This window comes from Pan troglodytes, chromosome 19 (assembly GCF_028858775.2).
Source record: "Pan troglodytes isolate AG18354 chromosome 19, NHGRI_mPanTro3-v2.0_pri, whole genome shotgun sequence".
Classification (NCBI taxonomy): Eukaryota; Metazoa; Chordata; class Mammalia; order Primates; family Hominidae; genus Pan; species Pan troglodytes.
Window position 1 is genome coordinate 91,443,342 of NC_072417.2, and position 15,015 is coordinate 91,458,356.

The 15,015-nt window shown below is 54.5% G+C and overlaps 1 protein-coding gene across 1 annotated transcript in view; it reads right to left on the reverse strand.

The window, feature by feature from the left end:
* The window catches only part of DNAH17 (dynein axonemal heavy chain 17), a 150,898-nt gene that overhangs the window by 7,205 nt on the left and 128,678 nt on the right, over positions 1-15,015 (reverse strand). The window contains exons 70-75 of the mRNA XM_016933024.4: positions 14,822-14,944; positions 13,906-14,099; positions 10,315-10,463; positions 8,355-8,482; positions 6,938-7,165; positions 3,132-3,323 (exon numbers count right to left, since the gene is read on the reverse strand). Of these exons, the coding sequence (XP_016788513.3) occupies positions 3,132-3,323; positions 6,938-7,165; positions 8,355-8,482; positions 10,315-10,463; positions 13,906-14,099; positions 14,822-14,944 (1,014 nt within the window). The remainder of the gene's footprint in view (positions 1-3,131; positions 3,324-6,937; positions 7,166-8,354; positions 8,483-10,314; positions 10,464-13,905; positions 14,100-14,821; positions 14,945-15,015) is intronic.

Below are 15,015 nucleotides of genomic sequence, written 5' to 3' on the forward strand. Positions count from 1 at the left end.
TTGTTCCACGTCCCAGGCTGGAGTGCAGTGGTACAAACATGGCTCACTGCAGCCTTGATCTCCTGGGTTCAAGCGATCCTCCCACTTCAGCCTCCCAAGTAGCTGGGCCTACAGTCACTCACCACCATGCGAGACTAATTTTTTTATTTTTTGTAGAGACAGGGTCTTGCTGTGTTGGCCAGGCTGGTCTTGAACTCCTGGGCTCAAGCAGTCCTCCTGCCTCGGCCTCCCACAGTGCTGGGATTACAGGCTTGGGCCACTGCACTCAGCTTAGTCTCATGATTTTTACTCAAAACATTAATGTTTTCCAAATTATCATTAGCGACTTACAACCTTCTCTATCTGGTCATCACAACTGTATGCAGGCTGCTTTTCCTGCATCTTGCTTAGCAGCTTTGGAGGCAGTGTCTGTGTCTCCCGAGAGGCAGGGAGACCTGTGCCCCTCTCTCCCTCCTGGCCCCACACACTCCTCAGGAGGGTTGCTTCCCGCAGGGGGCGGGGGTGAGTGCTGTCTGCATTTCCCGTACCTGCTGAGGGAACCCCCCAGAGACTCCTGGGGGAGCTGTAGCTCTCAGGCCCCTCCCTGGGAGTCCCTGCAGGTTGCTCTGTGTTTCAAAGCAACGTTCCAGCAGACTTTTGTGTTCCGTTCGCATGGGAATCCCTGATCTATTTCCTCAGAGCCCAGAAGGCTGAACAGGCCATGGACACAGATGACATCATTCCCGGTGGTCACTCAGCGTGTAGCATGACCTGTGCCGTGAAGGGAATATGGGAGCCGGTGGGGAGTCTGTGGAAGGGGAGGGAGGCCTGAGGACAGAGAGAAGGTTGGCCAGCGCAGGCCACATCAGGACACAGCTCCTCAGGATGTGGCAGCCGCTGACGTACATGGTACTCGCGCGGCTTCTCAGCAGCTGAGAAGCTGCCCAGCGTGTGTCAGTGGGCAACGGCTAAGGAAATGTCTTGAAAATCCTCACCTGGCCAGGTGCGGTGGCTCACGCCTGTAATCCTAGCACCTTGGGAGGCCGAGGTGGGCGGATGACTTGAGCCCAGGAGTTTGAGACCAGCTTAGGCAACATGGTAAAACCCCGTCTTTACAGAACAAAACAAAACAAAAAGACAAAAACAAAAAAAACCTGGCATTGTGGCCGCTGTAGTCCCAGCTACTTGAGAGGCTGGGGTGGGAGGATCACCTGAGCCCAGGAGGTTAAGGCTGCAGTGAGCTGTGATTGTGCCACTGCACTCCTGCCCCAGTTAACTGTGAGGCCCTGTCTCAAATAAATAAATAAATAAATAAATAAATAAATAAATAAATAAAAATAAATTAAAAAAAAAAATTCTAGCCAGACTGTTTCTCCCAAACTAGTCTCTGCGTGGTTTGGCCATCTCTCCGTGCTGAAAGTCCCTTTGAACATCTTGGGTGCCTCTGGGAGTGTTTTCAGATCCGGGTCTTGTTCTGGGTGAAATGTCCTGCCGGCACCCTGCCCCATCGACCGGCAGACAGAGGCTGCCTTCCCCCAGTGGCGTCTATGGCCCATGGTGGCCCACTGCCAGGGAGCACAGGGAGCCAAGTCCCGGCCCAGTTCTGCTCCCTGCTACTCCAGGGCTGGTGTGCCTCCCAGGGAACTAAGCATACCAAGTTCCAGGTCCAGCCTTCACCAGCAGCGATCCTGGGAGGCCATCGTCCCCCAGTCTTGGTGAGGAGGCTCTGTCACAGTCTCCCAGACCAGGTGCTTGACATCAGAGGTCACCTCCTGGGGGCCTTCTCAGGACACCCACTGGGAGCACGTGTGCCGTGCGTGCCTGGGGCTTAGTGGCCCAGGTCTTGAGCTTTATTACAAGGAGATGGAAAAAAGGAAGGGGGTTCCTGAGACTGGCATTGCCAGGCCAGGCTTCCCTCATTGAACCCCCAGGCCCTGAGGTGGAGGCCCATGAGGTGGAGGCCCATGAGGAAGCAGCCTTAGCAGTCCATTGACTTGCTGGAGGTCTCAGTGAATGAGTAGCAGAGCAGACTTCAAACGTGGCCCCCCCCCTCCACCCCGGTGCCAGCACCGTTTCTCACCACGTCACACCCAGGCCCTGGGAGTCCTCTAACCCGGAGGCCCCACGTAGGCAGCAGCCCTCCTGGGCAGCTGAGTGCAGCTTTCTTCCCATCCCCCTCCCAGTCTGTAAGAGGGTGCCCGGACCTTGCTCTCTCAGACCCAGGGTCCATGTCGCTATTGATTTGGAGGCCGAGAGTGAGGAGGAGGACCCAGGGTTTATAGGGGTGTGCACCACCCTCTGCCTTCTGGGCGAGGGGCTCCTGGGCCTGTACCAGGCTTAGCCTGAGTCAAAGCTTCGTAAGAACCGTGCGTGGTGAGCACTTCCGCTGTCTCCAGTTTATGGATGGGGTGGCCAAGCCTTAGGAGACCGTAGATGGGGCTGCAGGGCCTAGCAGGGTACGTGCTGAATACAGAGGGCCCCCTCCAGCGAGTAGCAGGTCTGGGATTCATACGCTACCATCTGGTCCCAAACCTGTGCCCTCTCTGCTGTGCACCTTGCTCTGTGCCCCGACCTGCTGTGCCTCCTGCTGCAGACCGTTTCCGGAGGACGTGCGGCTTTCTACTCAGTCCTCTGTGGCAGTCTACATGCACCTTTATGCATTCTCATAATGGACACAGCACTCCCTTCTATCCGGGGAGGTTTTTTGCCCCTCTTGCTCCAAACCTGGGTTCTCTCCAGACACTGACAGAGCCGTGGTGAGGCCTGCAGCCCGGGAAGCCCTGCTTGTCCTCCCCACTGAGTCCCAGCTCACACCCTGTGGTGCCAGGATTCTGGGGGAATCCTCATCCAGGTGCAAGAGGGGCAGGTAGCGTGGAGTGTGCTAACAAGCAGAAGAGCTGTCCAAAAGCCGGCTCCTGCAGGAGGTGGGGGCAAAGGACTGGACCATCGTAATTACAGCAGGCTGGAGAGATCACAGATGGTGCTGCCTTTCAAGTTCTCTTTGGTTTGTGAAACCTACTTGATGTCTTTTAAGCCTAAGACAAAGACCAAAAGGAAAGGGAGGGAAGGAAGGAGGGAGGGGAGGAGGGAGGGAGGAAAGGTGGGAAAGAGGGAGGGTTATGTCCAAGTACAGGGCACACTCAGCCCCTCACCTTGGGGTTGGCCTCCAGGTAGTTGTAGAGCACGTTGATGGAGATGGTGAGGTCCCCGTTGTTGAAGGGGTACGACCGGTTCCAGCCCTGGGTGCCGAACTTGCGCCTCTCTGCCACCACAGCGTGGAAGTAGCACAGGGCGAAGAGGATGCACTTGAACTCCATCTCCTTGGCGCACATCTCCAGGGTGTCCTGTGGGGCACACGCTCCGGTCAGGTATTAGGGAGAGGGAGAAGTTTACACAGAAATGCCCCTGAGGGTGACCAGCGGACGTCCAGCCCTTGCCAGATGCTTTGCTAGGGTGGGGGCGGTGGAGGGGGACAAAGCTGTGGGCTGAGCGGGTCTCCATCAGACCAGCTGCAGGGAAAGCTGGGCTGTCATGGCTGAGTACGATCTTCTTGTTTCTTTCAGAAATGCAATTTTATCCCTTTTAAGTACTTACTACAAGTTGAATTATTGATACTGCTTCCTAACAAGATCTTCCCAAATCCTGGACATTTCGGGACTACTTTAATACGAAATAATGTTCCTTTGTAATTATCAACATTCCTCATCACTTATGCACAGTATCCCAAACTCTAAAAACAACTGGTAAAGTTCCATCAGGATGGGGGATGGGATGGGGTCGCTTCTCAAACCCTTTATCTGGCTCCAGGGAAGGGAAAACTGAACCTAAATTGTGACTCCTACATCTCTGGATTTGTGAGCTTTTACTCATTAACCTTTGCTACGTAGTGACTCCTGAACACACAGAGGCTTCTGGAAGCCAAGCTGTGCTCCACCTGCTCTACTCAGCGGCTGACGGAGCACCTCTGGGGCCAGGCACTCTGTGTGTGGGGGGAGGGCTTCAGGCACAGTGGCTGAGGATCCCGCTGGGGAGGGACAGATAAGTGCCAGGGGAAGTGTACTGGGTGGATCAAGAGCAGGGCCCTGTCCTGGGCATCATGGAAAGCCTGGCACAGGCCCCTCTGGCAACATGGACAAGAAGGGGAGCAGCTGGGGTTCCATCACTCGAGTGTCCCCTCCTGGCTGCCTGGGATGGAGACGATGGGCCCAGGAGACTGGCCTGGCCAGTCCCTTTCAGACCTCAACTCCCTGGGGAGGGCGCTGGCAGTGAACACTTGGAGAGCCAGAGTGACACCAGCCAATGGGAGACTCACCAGCCCCCAAGGACAAGGGAAGGCCTGGCGGGTGTCACCGTCCATCCATCCTCCAGAGTCCATCCGATCCGGTGCTTTTCACCAGCCTGCCCACACTCAGGTCTGGGGCATCGTGGACATACAGGTTCCACCCACCACCGCTTCTTCCTGTGGGCCCTTGTTTTCAGAGGCCCACAGCCCCTCCGAGGCAAGTGGTCCCTGAACTTGTGAAGGGTCTCCTTACCCACAGGTCTCAGCTGTCACTCCCTGGCCACCCACCTCCCCAGCCAGAGATGGGATGAGGTGCCACTCCCGTGTGCTGGCTGGCAGGGCTCCATGCTGGCTGGAAGTGAAGGCCCAGTCCCTGCCTCAGTGCCCCGATCCCTGTCTGTCGCTGACTGACACTTTGCAAAATACAATAAAATGAAATACCAAAGGAAGAACTGCCCCTGTGCTTGGATTCACAAGTATCGGGTCGCTGCAGAGTTTGTTGAGTGCCTCCTGGATTTCTGCGCTGATCTCATACAGGCTGGCAGAAACCGTTCCAGGACCGGTGCTGACCTCAGGGCTGCTGTGAGCTGCATGGCCCCATAGCACCGTGTGTACCCCACGCACTCATCACACTAGGGTGCTGCTTCCAGAATGTATCCTCGCGCCCCTCAGCGGGGTGCAGGCCAAGGCAGGAGGTGTGTGGTATTGATTGATTGGTTAATAGAACGGGGGACCAATTTTAAACATTTGTTTTTCTGCTTTTTCTTTTACTTTCACACTTTGACAAGGGTGTGTCCTTTAAAAGCTGGTTGGGAATTGTTAATGGGTGACTCTGATATTTCCATATAAGTAGTTTTTAAAAATGTATCAGGCATGGAAGCCACGCATTCATGGACCGATACACCCCATAAGTAGATCTTTGTTAAGTGTTATAGAATAATACAGGGTGTTGGCCGGGCGTGGTGGCTCGCGCCTGTAATCCCAGCTATTTGGGAGGCCGAGGTGGGTGGATCACCTGAGGTCAGGAGTTTAAGGCCAGCGTGGCCAACATGGTGAAACCCCATCTCTACTAAAAATACAAAAAACTAGCCAGGAGTGGTGGTGGGTGTCTGTAATCCCAGCTACTTGGGAGGCTGAGGCAGCAGAATCACTTGAACCCAGGAGGCAGAGGTGGCAGTCAGCCGAGGTTGTGCCCTTGCACTCCAGCCTGGGCAATAAGAGCGAAACTCCGTCTCCAAAAAAATAGGGTGTCAAACCTCAAAAAAGTTCTAGGCTCCACTTGGGAGATCAAGTTTGTGCACACAAAAAGTTCTAGACAGAGAAAATGCTGAGGTGCCAAAAGGAGAAATATCGACATGAGGACCTGCAGGCAGGAGCACCCCCGAGGACAAGAGTGGCCAAGATTTGGGAGCCTGAGGCAGGTGGATACCTGAGGTCAGGAGTTTGAGACCAGCCTGGCCAACATAGCGAAATCTCATCTCTACCAAAAATCCAGAATATTAGCTGGGTGTGGTGGTGCATGCCTGTAATCCCAGCTACTCGGGAGTCTGAGGCACAAGAATTGCTTGAACCCGGGAGGCAGAGGTTGCAGTGAGCCGAGATTACACCATTGCACTCCAGCCTGGGTGACAGAGTGAGACTCCATCTCCAAAAAAACAAGTGGCCAGGAAGGCTGTGAAGAAGGCTGCATTTGGGGGAAGCCTTGAGGTCTGTGAGGGAAGAGTCAGGTGAGGACAGACCCCAGGCAGATGCAGAAGTGGGATCCCAGCCAAGGAGGGTCCTCGAGCCCCAGGTGCCAGGCAGGCCCTCACCCTCTGTCCTGGAGGCAACCAGCAGCCACTACAGCTGTTAGCAGAGGAGGGACCGGGCTCCCTAGCTAGCTGTGTTAGCAGAGGAGGGACCGGGCTCCCTAGCTAGCTGTGTTAGCAGAGGAGGGACCGGGCTCCCTAGCTAGCTGTGTTAGCAGAGGAGGGACCGGGCTCCCTAGCTAGCTGTGTTAGCAGAGGAGGGACCGGGCTCCCTAGCTAGCTGTGTTAGCAGAGGAGGGACCGGGCTCCCTAGCTAGCTGTGTTAGCAGAGGAGGGACCGGGCTCCCTAGCTAGCTGTGTTAGCAGAGGAGGGACCGGGCTCCCTAGCTAGCTGTGTTTTGCCAGCTGTTCCTGCTGATGGTGGGTCAGAGGGGGGCTGAAGGCAAGGAAACCTGGTCACGGATCCAGAGCCTCAGCAAGTACAGCATCCCCATCTTCCCTGGTTGCCCATTGCCTCCAGCAGTGGGGCTCTGTACTCCCAGGAAAGCTGACCGACCTCCAGGGAGTCCCCCACGGAGCTTGGCCCCATTTCCAAGGACCAGTCATGACGTGTTCCACGCTCTTCAAACACAATGGACAGCATCTACCAGCCCTCATTTGCAGGTTCATAGAACCGATTAAAAACTATGTGTTTCTGCATCTGAAGCTTTAAGTAATAAATAGTGCCAGAGCACCTTACATTATTTGCATTTTTCCGTCTTTTAGAAATACATTGATTTTGACTGCGAGGGGTGTGTGGACAGGGGAAACCCAGAGGGGAGGTGTCCCCAGAGTTCAGAGCGGTCCTCAGTGGTCCTCAGGGCCCCAAGGGATGGATGCCAGGCCGTGGCATGGGATGGGGAGGCAGCCCGAGCAGGCGTGGCCCTACCTGGGTGAACAGGTCCAGGGCCTTGTGCAAGTTGGCGTGCATGCCCGTGGGGGGCTCGTTGGTGATCTTGATGGCATTCTCCAGGATGCCCTGGGGGATGATGTGGGTCTCGGGGCTGGGGGCAGGCTCCGCGCTGATGAACACCCGGTAGTCCTCATGGCTGCCCATGCTGTAGCGCTCCAGCTTCTTGTCCAGTGTCCCCAGCCACCGGGCCACCAGGTGGATATTCTGCAGCCAAGACCAGAGGGTGGTTACACACTTTGCCCAGCTCCTGGCCCACGAGGAGAGACTGGCACGTGGCTATGTTCCCTGGTGAGGGCAGGGCTCTTCTGCCAGCACCCCACACTTGCCTGGTGCTGGCACTGCCCCACCCCTCACCTGTCCACCCTAACCAGGTGCTGGGCATGCCAGGATGTCTTCGGCGAAGCAACTGAGGCCCCAGAATCTATTTTTGTGTTCAATGAATTGGAAACCTCCAGCCTTACGGTGAGTCCTTTGTGTCCTCCCTGGCATAAGGCTGAGATTCTGTGGTCCCCACCCCTCCTCTTGAAGCTGAGGGCTTCCCACCGGGGCCAGGCTTAGCCCTGTGGATTGAGGTCGACACACACTGTAAGACTCATGGAAGCTGGGGCAGGCCCAGAGGCGCTCGAGGACAAGCGGTAGTGAGGAGGGGTCTTGGATGGGCTCCAGGGCTGAGGAAGGGTGGTCGTGCTAGGGTTGAACCAAATGTGCAGAGAGCATCTCCTGGGCGCTCTGGGCTTTGCTGCCTGCCCCAAGTGAGGAGGAGGAGGAGGAGGGATGCTTTTGTCAACCCAGCACTTGTCTTTTTTTTTTTATTTTTTTGAGATGAAGTCTCGCTCTGTCGCCCGGGCTGGAGTGCAGTGGTGCACTCTTGGCACACTGCAACCTCTGCCTCCCCGGGTTCAAGCGATTTTCCTGCCTCAGCCTCCCAAGAAGTTGAGGTTACAGGCATGTGCCAGCACACTTGGCTAATTTTTGTATTTTTAGTAGAGACAGGGTTTCGCCATGTTGGTCAGGCTGGTCTCAAACTCCTGACCTCAGGTGATCCGCCTGCCTTGGCCTCCCAAAGTGCTGGGCCTACAGGTGTGAGCCACCGTGCCCAACCATTTGTTGTTTAAATAATCTCTGTTTGGGGTACTCTCGTATAAAGCCCAGCTTCCCTCTCACCGTTGAAGAATCCACGCTTTCCTCTGGGCAGTCATGGCGCGCCACACCACCCAGCTGACCCCAGCAGAGCCGACACTGGGGATGCCTCCTCCTTCAGTGGTGTTAGGATTTCCACCCACATTTCTGAATGCAAACTCCACATCCTGCTTCCTTCCGGGCCTTCTGGCCCATCCCCATTGGCCACCTCAGTGCGGGGAGCCCTTACCCTGCAGTGCTGGCCCCCTCGTACCTGCAGAATGACCCAGTGTCCTTTCTCTGCAGCCACGTCCAGGGCGTTCTCAGCCACCACCTCTTGTCCCTGCCCCAGGGACACATTATGGAGTTTTCCATTGTCTATGGTAAACCCTAGTTTTTTTCCTAAAGAAAAGAAAAACAGGAAAAAACAGCAGGTAATTAAATGACACAGGTTCAGGCTCTGTGATCTACAGCCAGGAATTCCACATGCCTCCCTCATTTAGTTTCGGTGGTGAAATATACATGACATAAAACTTGCTGTTTTAAAACCCACCTTAAAGTGTACAATGCACCGACATTCAGTATATTCACAATGCTGTGCAATCATCCGTTTGGTTCTAGAACATTGTCATGGCCCAAGAGGTGGTCCCCATACCCATTAGACAGTCGCTCCCAATCTCCTCCAGGAGCCACTCGTCTACAGTCTCCCTTGTGTCTCCATGGATTTATCCATTCTGGATATTTCATATCAAGGGAACTGCACAATATGGGGCCTTTGTGTCTGGCTTCTGTCACTGAGCATAGTGTTTTTGAGGCCCATCCATGTTGTAGCATGTATCAGTACTTCACTTTTTTTTTTTTCTTTTTTTTTTTTGAGACGGAGTCTCGCTCTGTCGCCCAGGCTGGAGTGCAGCGGCGCCATCTCCGCTCACTGCAAGCTCCACCTCCCGGGTTCAAGTGATTCTCCTGCCTCAGCCTCCTGAGTAGCTGGGACTACAGGCGCCCACCACCACACCTGGCTAATGTTTGTATTTTTAGTAGAGATGGGGTTTCACCATATTGGCTAGGCTGGTCTCAAACTCCTGACCTCAGGCGATCCACCTGCCTTGGCCTCCCAAAGTGCTGGGATTATGGGTGTGAGCCACTGTGGCTGGCCTCACTTTTTTTTGAGACAGGGTCTCAACTCTGTCACCTAGCCTGAACTCCACTCCCCAAGCTCAAGTGATCCTTCTGCCTTGGCCTCCAGAGTAGCTGGGACCACAGGCATGCACCACTATGCCCAGCTAATTTATAAAATTATCTGTAGAGACAAGGTCTCCCTGTGTTGACCAGGCTGATCTTGAACTCCAGGGCTCAGGTGCTCCTCCTGTCTCAGACTCCCAAAGTTCTGGGACTACAGCTGTGAGCCACTGCACCTGGCCGACTTCATGCTTTTTTTTTTTTTTTTTTTTTTTTTTTGAGACAGGGTCTTACTCGGTCACCCAGGCTGGAGTGAAGTGGCTTGATCATGGCTCACTACAGCTTCAACCTTTTGGGCTCAAGTGATCCTCCCACCTCAGCCTCACAGGTAACTGGGACTACAGGCGTACACCACCATACCTGGCTATGTTTTTTTGTATGTTTTGTAGAGATGGGGTTTTGCCATGTTGCCAAGGCTGGTCTTGAACTCCTGTGATCAAGCGATCCGCCCACCCTGGCCTCCCAAAGTGCTGGGATACAGGTGTGAGCTACCGCCCCCGGCCTGCTTCACTCTTTTTTAATCGAGGGATACTATTCCACCATATAGAGCCACCATATTCTGTTTATCCACTTATCCATTCGTCAGTTAATGGACATTTGGGTTGTTTCTGCCTTTTGGCTATTATGAATGAACGTCTGTGTAGAGTACTTGCTTGAACACAGATTTAAATTTCCAGTTCTTTTGGGTGTATACTCAGGCGTGGAACTGCTGGCTCTTGCGCCAATTCTATATGTAACTTACTGAGAAACCACCAGACTGTTTTCCACAGCAGCGGCCCCATTTTACATCCTCTCAGCAACCTACAAGGGTCGCAGTTCTCAGGCCTCACAACACGTGTTATTTTCCTGTTCTCGATCATTGCCATCCTACCGGCGTGAAGCAGCGTCTTGGGTGTGAAGTGGTGTCTCGTGTGCTTTTGGTGTGCATTTTCCTGGTGCCTGGTGATGCTGACAATACTCCGTCTTTGAGAACATCACTTGCCTGCTACACTTACCCAGGGCTTCCACGTCTTTCAAGGGGTCAACCCCCGGGGAGAGAATGAAGAAGATTGGCGTGGAGGGGCTGCTCTCCTCATAGGACTTAGAAAACTCAACACTCCGGCCTTCCACGAACTTGCTGCCCATCTTTTCCTCCACGAAGTTCCTAGGGGTGGAGTGCATCAGAGGCAGCGGAACCTGAGGCTCTGGGCCAGGGCGGGGGGCTTGGGGTGGGCTGTGGCCCAGGCAGGAGGGCCATTTTTTGGTGGACTTTCTTCAGCGGGACAAGGCCTGTGGCAGGAGAGCAGAGTCTTTACCGGGCTTTCCTTTCTGCGAGGGATTGGCCTTGTTTGCCTCGGGCACCCTTTCTTTCCCGAGGGGCCCCGCACTGTGCTCCTCCTTGGAGCAGCCTAAGCAGGTGCAGGGAGAGGCCAGCCTTGGAAGGCACCCAGGGTCAACCGCAGGGGGTGGGGGCGCTGAGAAGGAAGGAAGTTCAGATTAGAGCAAAGCTTTGGTGAGCCTAAAAAAGTCAAAGAAAAAAGCAACTTCAGATGATATAAACACCTCTCTCTACAAAAGCCCCCAACTCTTTCTAACATGACCCCAATAAGTCTGAGGTCAGTCGGGGTCTCGGCTAATCCTCCCATGGAGGACCTAGTGATGTTCTGGCGGTCTTTGGATCAGGTGTCGGCCTTTCTTCTGTGATCACAGAGGGCTGAGCTTACTGTAATGTATAAAGAATGAATCACCTGAGCTAAGATTAGTAAACTTGCCAGTGTGGTGGCTCATGCCTGTAATCTCAGCACTTTGGGAGGCCAAGGAGGGCAGATCACTTGAGGTTAGGAGTTTGAGACCAGCCTGGCCAACATGACAAAACCCTCTCTACTAAAAATACAAAAAGTAGCCAGGTGTGGTGGCACAGGCCTGTAATTCCAGCCACTTAGGAGGCTGAGGCAGGAGAATCTCTGGAACCCAGGAGGCAGAGGTTGCAGTGAGGTGAGATGGCGCCATTGCACTCCAGCCTGGGCAAGAGAGCGAGACTCCATCTCAGAAAAAAAAAAAAAAAATTAGTAAGATTTTAGTGGCCAGCTGGTCTCTGAAAGGAGGACAAATGGCCGCATCCCGAGGGGTGAGAACTGCTCGTCCCTGGGCAGGTGAACGCCCGAGTGCTCTGAGAGTCTGGGTCGACTTTCAGAAGGGTCTGCTCACACTCATGCCACCCAGCACACCTCAGCTCCTCTGGTTCAACCAGGAATCAGCCGGCTATTGCCTGTCCATGCCCTTGGGACTTTCTGGGGACACCTGGATCTGCTATTCCTTTCCCTGCACTGGCCTTTGCTGGCTTGTCTCTGGTGTCCTGAACTGGGGCCAGCCTCAGGCAAGGGTGGGGAGGAGTTGCTCCTCCTGAAGGCCCCCAATTCTTTTTGGGACTCTGGAATGGCCTCAGACCCTAGATGCTGTGATCCTTGTCTAGGAAGGAACTTCCAGAACATATGAAGTCCTGCCCCTAGGCAGGAATGACTCTAGATCACCTTTGCTAATTACTTGGCCAGGCCAAATGGTCATCGGCTGTGGATGAATTAATGATGCAGAAGCATGCATGCTGGGTTCGTCAGGCCTCACCACCTCTGACATGGTGGCTTTGACAAAGGAGTGCTGGAGCCGGCTGGTGACAGCTTGGAGCACACCCCGACAGCTTTCAGCACACCCCGGCAGCTTTCAGCAGACCCTGGCAACTAGTGCAACCGGCCACAGAGGAAGCACTTACACCATGGAAATTGGCACATGCTGTGCGTCAGGGTTTGTGTTGCGCATCCGGGGGTGGCCTGGCCTGCCCTCCCAGTGCCTGTGACCTGAGTGTGGAAGTGCTCCCACGGCTGTCAGTGCTTGCAACAGTGCCTGACACGAGACACCCTTGGCCAGTGCTGGCTTTGTTATTAGTCACGTCTGTTTCAATCTCCTTGCTTTTAAGCGACCCTATACAATCAGGGCAGTAAATCTGCTTTGCTCCACGTCATAGAAACGTGAAACATGTCAATGCTGAGGGATGATCTGGGCTCATGGGTGTTTGGGATGGTCCAGGCCACCGCAGAGCACACAAATGCTTCCGCAGTGGGTGGCTGTTTCCTTCTTTTAGGTGGCCAGGGTGCAGTCACACAGGCTAACTTAGGCGATTCTCAGAAGCTCTCAGGAGATGGGGAAGGTCACCTCACCTCATCCTCTAGACGAGGAATCGGATGCACACTGGGTCTTGTGGCCCAAACACGCTGCACACTCCCACAGGAGAGGGTGATCCCGCTGCGATGGCCGAGGGACCTTTACCGTGGCCTTTCCCAAACCCTGACCCCCGCTTCCTCCAGCTCTGACCCCGGGACGCAGCTGGCATTCTCCCTGGACCTCGCTGCTCTCCTGCATCACAGTGACTTCTGGCTTCATTCCACCCCCTCCTCCCCACCACTCCCGGTCCCTGTCCTCTCCTATCGGAGGAAAACAAGGCAAAACTAAACTCAGTCCTGGGAGTTAGGCCTCTGCTTTGTCAGAAGGGAATTATTTTTATTTTTATTTTTATTTTGAGGCAGGGTCTCGCTCTGTCACCCAGGCTGGAGTGCAGTGGCACAATCTCGGCCCACTGCAGCCTCCACCTCCCGGGCTCAACCGATTCTCCCACCTCAGCCTTCTGAGTAGCTGGGACTACAGGAGCCCGCCACCGCGCCCTGCTAATTTTTAGACTTTTTGTAGAGATGGGGTCTCACTATGTTGCCCAGGCTGGTCTCAAACTCCTGGGCTCAAGTGATCCTCCCCAAAGTACTGGGATTACAGGTGTGAGCCACCGCACCTGGCCATCAGAGGGTAATTCTATTAGGGACATGAGTGTCTTTTGGGAAACCTGGCTGCTTTCAGGCTACTTGGAGAAATGAAAAGGGGAGAAGCCAGACAGGCCACAGGTGCTCTGAGGATGGACCCCAGGCTCGTTTCTGTGCTAAACGTCACCTCCTTCGTTCAACAGCCCATCCTTCCAACAGGGAAGGGTTTCAGGTCTGGAGAAATTGTTGGTGAAATCAGAACAGTTCTCTTGCAAACTAGCCATATTAATATACCTCGATTGACTTTACGTTTTGCCACAGAGGTACTCAAAGTCCTCGAATGCTGATGGTTTTGCCATTGTTTTCTCCCTCAAAACATCCTAAAAGGACCCCGTTTGTATGGCCTCAGTGCATATTCACGTCCACACTTGACATCTTCCTTTCAATGTAGGAGGCTCATGTGGGGAGTCTTTTCTTCCTATCATGTATCGCAGGGCACCCCTCCTCAGTCAGGTTAGCGGGGGACAAGGGGTTCCCCTAATGATACTCTGAGACATTAAGGATTAACAAGAACTCGGGACTGGAGTCCGCAGCCTGGGGTGGAATCCTGCCTCTGTCCTCGAAGAACTTTGTGTGAAATGATTTACCCCTCTAAGCCCTGTTTCGTTTCTGTGTAAAATGGGGAGAAGAAAAAAGTTCAGGGGATCAATTCAAGTCCACAGAGAGTCTAGCACAGCCGCTCGGTCAAGCTTCCATCAGGCCTGGGCCTCGGGGGCGGGGCCCCCGGCGCGGCGGGACACTCACTTGATAGCGTAGGTCATGCGGTCTGGCCGCAGGCAGCGCACCATGCACAGCTTCTGCAGGGCCGTCTTGTTCTTCCACTCCTTGGGGAAGATCTCCTTCTCGGGGGCTTCCGACTCCACCAGCTTTTTCCAGCGCTTGGCAGATCCTTCGATGTCACTGTCCAGATTTTTGAACTCATCCATCTCCGAGAGGGCCTAGGGGCAGAGGCAGCGGGCCCTGTGACTCTTCCCACTTACCCGGGTCCCGAGAGCCTTCCTGTACAGTTCATTGAAGGAGGAGAGGCCATTGCCCTCCGAGGAAACCGGGGCTCTGGGATAAGGAAGCCCGAGAGGCCGGCCACCAAAGCAGGAGCTGTCCATGCCCAGCTCAGGCATCCCAGGACAGAGCCGGGAGCCTCCTCGGCAGGGTCTAACCTGCGGACATGAGGCCTGGGATGGGCTAGGGGCTGCTTCTCTAGGGGTCTCTGGAAATGGGGCCATTCTAGCTCAGGGGACGACCTTCTTCAGGTCTTTTTGAACAGACCTTGAGACTCGAGGGTCCCTGACTGTGTCCTGGAATCTGAAGAACAAACTTTTCACTTGCCGCTTCCCTTACACTGGGAGGAGGGGAGGTTGAGGGAGGGATGGTAAGAGGCCCTGAGGCCTCTTCTGGCCCCCAGAGGATATCACTCTCTGCTTGCTGTGTGCAGGTCTCAGGGACCTAACACATGTCACATTCCCTATAGGAACGCAGAGCTATCTGTGAGCTGGCAGCCAGCCCATCTTGGTCTCCATCCCTATGTGTGGGGCCTCCTTGCTTTACTGAATTTATGGGCCACAGAGCCTGGTATTCTGGCCTTGGAAACATCCGCAGCATCCGCTGGAGGGGGCTCCACGGCGGGAAGAAAGCACAACGTGTTCAACGTCTAAAGACGAACCTTGATCCCGCCCCAGCCTTGATGCTGCAGGAAGTCCACTGGTGAGACCACTCCGGCCTTAAAAGGGAACCGCAGGAGGAAATCCAGCTCCACTGGGTTCAGCTCCTTCTTCATGGACAGGACCTGGGGGAACATGGAGGTGTACGCTTAACGCAGCCAGTAAAACGTCAGCAGCCCTGAAGATTTGTGCGCTG